Source organism: Eucalyptus grandis, chromosome 4, assembly GCF_016545825.1.
Source record: "Eucalyptus grandis isolate ANBG69807.140 chromosome 4, ASM1654582v1, whole genome shotgun sequence".
Classification (NCBI taxonomy): Eukaryota; Viridiplantae; Streptophyta; class Magnoliopsida; order Myrtales; family Myrtaceae; genus Eucalyptus; species Eucalyptus grandis.
In genome coordinates this window covers 18,728,598-18,738,317 of record NC_052615.1, presented here as the reverse complement: position 1 = coordinate 18,738,317, position 9,720 = coordinate 18,728,598, and the positions used below count along the sequence as shown (strand labels likewise).

The window sequence follows — 9,720 nt, the reverse complement described above, 5'->3', positions numbered from 1 at the left end:
GTTGTAGTGTTCCCATGATTCCGACGTACCCTGTTTCCCAGAGGTGTGAGAATCTGCAACTTATATAAGACTCTCAAACGAAGGATTAGTCTCCTGCCATACACAACTAATGATCATTAGAAGACTCATTATTATCATGCCTGTTTCCCCCACCTTCCGAAGGAGTCACACAATTCAATAGACAATGCCTCTAGTGATTTGAACACCCTAGAAAATTGGATCTCAATTAGCTTTGGGCAATATCTCACCTGGACATCTTCCGCCTTTCTCGTGCTGGATAGCCTAAATCTCTCGGGGGGTACTTGAAGCCCAAAAGCTGAGATTCTTGCATTGGAAACCGAGAGATGGCTAAACATGACAAATTGCCCAGGTTCAGAGAGAGTGACACAATTGGATTGAAATTATTAAGGTATAGCTTCTGCAGAGAAAGGATAGTTGCGGAAAGGTTTGCAGGTCTAATCCAAACAAATTGAGTTGGGTTAGCAGAGAAGGGAAGCCAGCTCAGTTGGAGTACGGACATTGTGATGTCGCAAGCTCAAGTAGTCAATTTGAATAACTTCCCAATCCACCATCACTAATAGAGATAAAGTTTATCTCCTCCTCATCCACTATCATTAGATCCAACTGAACCAAATTAGTCAAGTACGAGAGATCCGGGATTGCCCTCAATGATGCAGATGACATTCTTAGATTGTTTAAACTTGTTGGGAGCGCTGGCAACTCTTGAATATTATGACATGCCATCAACTCCAACTTTTGCAAGTGAGGAAGCATGCTGATTGTCTTTGGAACTTCGCTGATCTGAGTATTTGATAGATTTAGAATTCTTAGAATGGGCAAAACTTCAATCCCAGAAGGAAGTTCACCTTTTAAATTGGGAATATTAACTAGAAGCACTTCTAGATTCGGAAGCATTCCAATAGCACTAGGTAACTCCCATAAATCTGCTGAAACTAATGGAAGAAAGCAACTTGAAAAGTGCAATTCCCTTAGTGATTTCAACTTCCATATGGAATCTAGGAGTTTCTTCACTTTACACCGTTGTACAAAGAAGTTTTTCAAATTCTCTAGGTCCCCGATTTCCTCAGGCAAATCTTTAAGACAAAAGCACCTATCAATCTTTAGGTCAGTCAGATACTTCAAGTTCCCAATAGAACCATCAATTCTCTTCAAATTGGAGCAATCTTCAAAATTAAGCCTCTCTAAATTCGGGCATCCAAAGAAGTCTGGTGTTCTCATTATACCGTGACAACTTTTAAGATAGAGAACTTTCAATTTTCTTGCCCTCTGTCAAAATGAATGCAACATTCAATAAGTAAACAACCAATTATTACTTTCAAAGTATATAGAATAGAAATAAGCATAATACACACCTTGATTATGTCCCGTAATCTCAAATCATCTAATGAGTCAACACCTGTATATTCAAGAACAACAATATTATTTAGGTACATGTTTGTCCTTTCATCCATACGAGGAGGAAAATACCAAGAAAACCATCTTAGTTTGGGAAGACAAGTTGCTAAGTCGCCTGCAAAGGTTCCTCCAAGTAATTTAAGGAACCTTAGATGTTCAAACCTTCCAATCTCTTTAATTTGAACAATGATGTTATGGGAATTTAGTGGATTTCTCTCAAAGTATAGTGCTTCAACCTTCTTGTTGATCTGCAAATGAAAAAGAGAAATGAGTGATATCAACGGTCTATTTAGTACAGGAAAATGAATATACAAAAATAAGAAGATAATAGAGCATCCTAGTTTTCTTTAGAAGTGATTTACCTTCTCCGTATTTAGTACATGAAGGACCTCCTCCCAAATCCATATCCTACTCCGTTTTCCAGGATTTATTGGATTTTCTCGACGAACTATTTCTCTTCCAAAATCTCTAAGTTGATCATGCATCCAAAACTCATTGTTCTCCCTAATTTCTACCAAACGCATGTTTCGAAGGACATCAACTCCAGTAACCGGGAAGAACCTACAATCTCTCCACATGTGAATTGCATTCGTTGTATCCTCTCCAATGAAAAAACATGCAATATCGAGGAAAATTTGTTGGTGCTCATAACTTAAGGCATCATAACTAATCTTTAACTTTTCAAAAACATCTTCAGGAGGTGCTCTTCTCAACTTGTCCAATGTCTCTGTACATAGTTCTTGCTTTTGCCATGAAGGAATGAACCAATTACTTCAAGGACCAACGGAAGTCTCCCAATAGTGTATATGATTTCCCTTGCAACGTCGTAATCCAGATGAGAGTCTATATTAAATGCATGCCGAATGAAGAGCTGAAGTGCGTCATTATCTCTCATCATCTCCATTTCATAGTCTAAAACAAAATACTTTAGACTATTAATTAGCAAAACATCTTTATTTCTAGTTGTAATCAATATTCTAGATCCTGGATACAAAGTGTTTCCAACTAATTTCACCACTTGTTCGCTCCTATCAACATCATCAAGTACCAAGAGGACTTTCTTATTGTGTAGTGCTTCTTCAATCCTCTTCACTCCATGATCAATTTCATCGATGCTACTTGTTCCTGCACGATAGTCGATTTTGTCCAAGAACTTCTTTTGCAACTCAATTAAGCCATTAGCTCTTGATGACTTCTCTCGAATATCTTCAAGGAAATAAGAATACTCTCCAAAATGACTACAGACTTCATTGAAGATGACTTTGGCAAGAGTTGTTTTACCGATGCCCCCCATGCCATAAATTTTAATGAGCCGTACGTCATCGGAATCGATGTCTAACAATTGGAATACTGATACCACATGATCATCAACACCAACTAAATGTTTACTCATAAGTCGATGTTTTACTTTTAGCTTTTCCGTGACCTCCTCAGCTATTAATTTGATTATTTCGCCATGGCTGGCACAATGGAAAACCATTTTAGTGGTCGAAAAAATGTGAACTCACGACTACCTAGCTAGAAGTGATGCAATTCAAGCACCTGACATGGTGCGTTCAGGGGGAGAAATGTTTAGTGTATTGAAAGATGAAAGGATTATATATATATATATATATATATATATATATATATATATATATATATATATATATATAAGGACGGCATTTCATTATCCCATTCTTTTCCTCCCACTGCCCACAATCAAATGATAATTTACCTACTTAGCTATTAATGTCATTATTCACCCATCATATAAGACGACCTTATGAAGCAGTTTCAAATTATTATTTTTTTGACAAACGTAGATAATCGTTTGCCCATTATCATTTAGTATTTCTATAATAAAAGCCAGGTCACAGTCATGCCGGAATTTTTTCGCCTATGATCAAGTGTTAATATCATTTGGGAAACAAGCATCTTGAAAGTAGCTATCTTACCCATTGTACTTCTTCACTTCCCACCCCTTTATCGCACCAACCTCCATGAGAGCCTTTCTCCAGATATCCACTTGCTCATTACTCAACTCCTTCTCGCGCTGCAAACTTAGGATGGCATCACTATACAGTACAGTTTTCAACCTAACATCATTAGGTTCCACACCAAAATAAATAGGTAAAATCTCTTTATAATCTTTTGAGTTTGAGGTGTTTGAGAAGATCTGTGTGAGCTCGCCAAGACACTGTTGGCTTGAAGCATAATTCTGAGAGAAGATGGGTATATAGATCTTGGAGTTGTTGATCACTTGTTGAAGCAATCCATTGATCCTTTCACCCACACGGAGCTCTTTGTTGTTTTGGAAAACATAGATTCCAGCATCAATCAAGCTATGGAAGAGGAAGTCGGTGAATCCATGGCAAGTGTCAGATCTTTTGAAGCTTAAAAACACTTGGTACTCGAATCCCGATGACATTCCTTCATCTGAGCTTGCCATAGCAGGAGTTTGCTCAGCTTAGCAAATCTTCTTAACAAAGAAAAAGGCCGTGTTAACACGTTATAAGAAAATAATGGAGTAGTAATACAAAAACCAATCAAATGCTGATGGTTCTACGAGAAAATGGTTATACCAGAAAGCAGTAATTTTTTATGAAGAAGACCATAAAATTAAATCCTATTGATCGATGAGAAAGACAAACAAACCAAAGATGTGGCTAAATAAAGTTAGCAAACGCGCATCCAGTCGCTGGTCCCATGGGCGGAAGCCAAGGAATCAAACCTTATTCCCTCTCTACCCTCGTCGCCGCTCCCATCTGCCCGTCTTATATTATTTATATCAACTATTGTGCATCCACTTGCAGGCCCCTTACGGGAGGGTCGAAAGAACGGTGGTTATGGCATGACATGCGCGGAAGTCAAGGAATCACCCTTTTATGAATCATATATTTACCTCATTCCATATACCATTGCGTTTTTATATTCATTGCTCGTTTTGCTCAAATAATATATTTTTTTACTCACTTTCTCACCCAATGGTCTTAACAGAGAAAGAAGCCGCATCAATACGTCATGAAGGAAATAATTGAGCAACGAATAGGAAAATCAATGAAATGCCGTGGGTCAATGAAAAAATGGTCGAAACAGAAAGTTGTAGTTTCTCAGAAGGAAGACCATATAATCAAATGCGATAGGTTGATGAGTAAAAAACAGAAAAAAACTAAAGATGGAGCCCACGAAACGAAGTCAGGAAAGGCCAAAGTTGGCCAGCTTTCGATACGAGTTTTGGGGTCCTGTTAAGGAAAAATTTGAAAAATCTCCTAATTTAATTAATTTCCCAAGTTGGTAAACTTATGATAATATTATTGTTAGTTATAAACTGTCAATTCCTTTTACATTGTTCAAGTGTTTTCAATAAAGTACCAGACTACAAAATTATTTACAAACATTTAAATAAATTAGTAAATTACCAACTTTTTTGAAATTTTAATAATATGCCTACCTACTAGAAATTATCAGAATTATATTAAATCAATAAGGTAGTGATTTCTTTGGCATTTTAGGGTGCGTTTGGTAACAACATTTCTGTTTAAAAATTGTTTTTAGGAACAGAAATAGAAAAAAGTATTTTTGCTTCAGGGAACAATTTTTTAACAAAAAACGCGTTTGGTAAATCTGTTCAAGAAATATAAAAAGAATAGAAACACGTTTAGTAAATTTATATAATTTTTATTTATTTTATTTTTTAATATTTTTATTTTATTTTTCTATTTTCTTTCTTTTTTTTTTTTTTCTTTTTCTTTTTCTTTTTTTCTTCTTTTGGCCGGTGACCGGCCGACGAGGGCCGGTGGCCTCGCCCAACCACGGTGAGGCTCTCGGCCCCGGCGAGGCCGAGCCTCGCCGTAGTTGGGTGAGGCCGAACTCGCCCGGTGGATTTGGGCGAGATCGAGTTTGCCCAGCCGGCGCGAGGTCGGCCTTGCCTTGGCCGGGTGAGCTCGAGCTCACCCGGCCGGCCGACAACGCTCCAGCGAGGTCGCGGCCCTCGACGGCCGGTTGCCGACCATGGCCGAGGCCGGCGACCGGCCAAAGAAAAAAAGAAAGAAAAAAAGAAGAAGAAAAGAAGAAGAAAAAGAGAGAAGAAAATGGAAGAGAGAAAAAGTGTTCCTAAATTTTGTTTGAAACAAGAAACAACTTTTTTGTTTCTTGTTTCCGTTCCCACGTGTTTGGGAACAAAAACGCAAACAAATGTATTTCTATTCCTTTTTGTTCCCAGGAACAAAAAAACAAAAATTTGTGTTCCTGGGAACAAAAACACATTTTAACAAATAGGCCTTTACTAGTTTAGTCAGTAAGGGTGCATTTGGTAATTATTCTATTGTCGAGAATAATTCTTTTTTATTCTATTCCCGAGAATAATTTCTGAGTGTTTGAAGGCGCTTGATAAACTACCCAAAATTTTTATTCCCAGAATAGAAATGCGTTTGGTAGAACTCGTAATTTTTTTTTGTTTCTTTTAATTGTTTAATATTTTTATTATACTTTTCTTTTGTCTTTTTCCTTTTGTCTTCTTCTTTCTCCTTTGTGGCCAATCACCAACCACTACGGGGCACCTGCTATCGGCTGGACGAGGTTCGGCAAGCTCGCCGAAGGCTTGCTTGGCCGCCACAAGCCTCGGCCTTGTAGTTCTGGGCAAGGCCAAGCCTCATTGGTGGCCAAGTGTGTGACGGCCTAGGCAACGGTGCACGGGGAGGAGGGATGGCGATGCATCCACACCTCGGTCCCCGGACATGCGTAGGGAGTGGGCACGTCTCCTATCCCACATCGCTTAGGGGGAGTCTGGGGCTAGTTTATAAGGCTTAGGTTCTCTAACCTGTGTAACGCGTTTTAAAACCGTGAGGGCCGAAGGCCTAAAGCGGACAATATTACACAGTGGGAGGCCTGGGTCCTTATAAATGGTATTAGAGCCGACTCCCGACCACGTGTGGGGCCACAACGAGGGCGTTGTGCTCCCAAAAGGGGGGAAGAGTGTGATGGCCCAGGCGGCGGTGCGTGGGGAGGAGGGATGGCAGTGCGACCGCGCCTCGGTCCTCAGACGTGCGTAGGGAGGGGGCACGTCTCCTATCCAACATCTCTTAAAGGGGGAGTCTTGGGCTAGTTTATAAGGCTTGGGTTCTCTAACCTGTGTAACGCGTTTTAAAGCCGTGAGGGCCGAAGGCCCAAAGCGGACAATATTACACAGTGGGAGGCCCGAGTCCTTATAAATGGTATCAGAGTCGATTCTTGACCGCATGTGGAGCCACAGCGAGGGCACTTGTGCTGCCAAGAGGGGGGAGATTGTGACGGCCTGGCGGTGATGCGTGGGAATGAGGGATGGCAGTGTGTCCACACCTCGGTCCACAGACATGCGTAGGGAGGGGGTGCGTCTCCTGTCCCACATCGCTTAAGGGGGAGTCCTAGGCTTAGTTTATAAGGCTCAGGTTCTCTAACCTATGTAACGCATTTTAAAGCCGTAAGGACCGAAGGTCCAAAGCGAATAATATTACACAGTGGGAGGCCCGGGTCCTTATAAAGTGAGCCACACCAAGCCACTGGCAAGACTTGACCTCACCCAAGCGGCGTGAAATCAACCTTGCCTTGGCATGGCGAGTCCTAGCCTCGCGCCATTGGGGAGGAGAGCCTCGCCGGTGGCCAATCAACACTTGCCGGGCTAGTTAAGGCTAGCTTGGCCACTAGCAAGCTCGATCTCATCTAAATTTGCAAAGCTGACGCTAACAGTGGTCGGGCGAGCCTCCGTCAAGCTCGCCAAACCTCACCCAACCAATCCCCAACAACTATTGACGGCAGTGGTGGTTAGCAATGGTCGATGACCAACTAGGAGGAAGAAGAAGAGAGAAGGAGAAAAGAAAGAAAGAAAAGAGAAAAAGGGAAAATAAATTGGGTTTGATTCTAGAATTGTTCCTAGGAACAAGAAGCAATTTTTTTCTACTTCTTAATTCTATTCCAAATCTACTCTCAGAAAAAGAAGAAAAAAAACTATTTTTGTTCTCGATAACAAAAAATTTAGCAACGGATTTTTGTTCTTTTTTTAGAAATAAAATAATAGAATCATACACTATTTGGAGTGTTATCAAGTAGAGCTTAAATTACCAAAACTATAGATAATTTACCAACATTTTTTTTATCAATTTCTAAGTTAACAATGTGCAAGATAATTAGTATGTTGCAAACACTAAAATTTTACCTAGTGATATAAAAGAGTATTATGATTTTACTAATGTTTAATTGGTTATTGACGAATTGTTTTTCACTATGTAAATTGTTATTTGTTGACGCATGTATCATCATGCTACAACACATCTTTCCATGAGTTGAGAGTGCAAGGGAGAGCAAGTAGGGCCTACTTGTTTGGGTCAAGCAAGGCAATTTCAAGATCTAAGTGCCGCACGGTTCGCAATCTCTAGTCTTAACTCGTGACAAGTAGCATCATAGCAACACTCTCGTGGCGGTTGTGATATCCTAGAATTTCAATTATGTTTTCAATTAAATAAATCGGGCCTTTTATCGACGCGCCTATAGTGTTATTCTCAGAGCTGATCACTCTTGAGATAACTAATATGACATCCCAGATTTTCAGTCCTATTTTCTATTGAATAAATCAGGCATTTCATTGACGCGCTTATAAGGCTGTTCTCGTAGCTGATCACTCTCGAGATAACTAGACTATTCATGATAGCCATTAAGGAATTTTAATGCAATAGACTTGAGAATTCAACCAGAATCGACTTCTCGACCTTGCTCATCTTTAGAGGCTATTACGGCACAATTAAAAATCAATTTGAGATCAGAGATGGGTCTGTTCGACTGAGATGTGTGGCTAATGGTGGGTGACACTACTAAATTGGAAAATTCTCGTCGACCGGCCCTAGATTCGATTCTTGTCGTTTTGGTACCCTTTGACCGTATTTGAATCTTTGAGATTTTCACGACAACCAAGAGTCGCCATTGAGTTGAGTGGGTTCATTATGGCTCAAAGAAAATCGACCATGAGTCATTTGTACTAAAAATTTCTAAAAACTAACCGGTAGTCTAGGTCACGCTAAAAACGCGCCAAATGGAAATTAACTGTAAATTCAAGTCCGATTTTAGAAATTAAAGATTTTGTCATGTCACAATAAATTTTAGGAGTATCGTCTCGTCTCAAAAGATTTTTCTGCAACCCGAGACTTTTTGGGAAAAAGTCGTCCTAGGGCTGTCTTTATTAAGAAATTGTTAGAGATTGTTTTTTATTGCAAAATTGGGATGCAAGTGGGGTATACTGGAGAGGAAAAATATTAATTTGACCAAGGGTTCGATGGTTGAATTTTCAGAGGCCGGATTAAACTTTTTCAAGAGGAATTGAAGTCCAAATTGTACCATCTCCCTTCCAAATTCGTAACACCCCATTGGACCCAACATTTGGACCTATTAAAGCTTCTAGAAGGGGCATTTTTGGTCAAGAAATTATGGGTGGAAGACAGCTGGTGGTGGGCCATGGTTGTGGGGCCAAAGAGAGAGAGAAAGAGAGAGAGAGAACTGGTTCCCCCTTTCTCTCCTTCTCTCCCATCACCGCTTCTTCTCCCTCTCCCTGCTGTGCGAAGACCTCAGCAGACCAGAAGACAGCCGAGGAGCCTCGTCGTCGCACGCCTCACGTCACCGTTCGCCATTGCATGCCATCGGAGTAGCTGCACCTCGCCACACGTTGTCCCTCTCTCCTCCATTCCCTTGCTGTTCGACACCCGCAAGGCGAAGACCGGTGAAGCCACTCGCCGTTGAGGCCTCACCGCCGCACGCCACAGCTGGAGTCGCCATCGCTGCACGCCGTCGCCTCACCGCCGCTCCGCCCATCTCCGTCTCCATCTCACCGGTTCCTCTGTTCTAGCGGCCATTTCAGATCTGGTGGAGCTTCGCTAGAGCTGTCTAGCCCACCTCCGGCCACCATGAAGCCCCGCCTAGGTCCGATTCAGCCCCTCCGTCCATCTCGATCAGTAGTTGCCTCAACCTGAGCCCTTATCCACCCCTTTCTTGGCCTCAACCGCAGCAAGCAAAAATGGGTATGGCAGTGGCTATTTGGCTCAATTTGGCCAGCTTCCCGACCCTGAAAGCCACGCCTGCCTTGGAGTGAATTGATCCCATCGGCGTCCTCGTTGATTTGAGCCGCTCTGTTTGTTAATCGTGTGAGTTTAACTCATTAATCCCCGCTTAGTAGGTTAATCACGCTTAAGGGATGTTTAGATTAGACTAAGTATGTTTATGTGGTTAGATTACTTTATTTAAATGTTAATTGGATTAAGGGATGTGATTAATTTAGTGGATAATTAATTAAGGCTAAATAAA

General features: G+C 41.1%; 1 protein-coding gene across 1 annotated transcript; it reads right to left on the bottom strand.

The window, feature by feature from the left end:
- Positions 1-543: 543 nt before the first annotated feature.
- LOC104442951 (disease resistance protein RPV1-like) lies at positions 544-3,847 on the bottom strand. The gene is made up of 6 exons (XM_039310776.1): positions 3,354-3,847; positions 2,465-2,876; positions 1,779-2,159; positions 1,579-1,664; positions 1,374-1,461; positions 544-1,287 (listed from the first exon to the last, which is right to left on the bottom strand). Exons 1-6 carry the CDS (start codon positions 3,845-3,847, stop codon positions 544-546), a joined length of 2,205 nt encoding a protein of 734 aa, XP_039166710.1.
- Between the last annotated feature and the right edge of the window lie 5,873 nt (positions 3,848-9,720).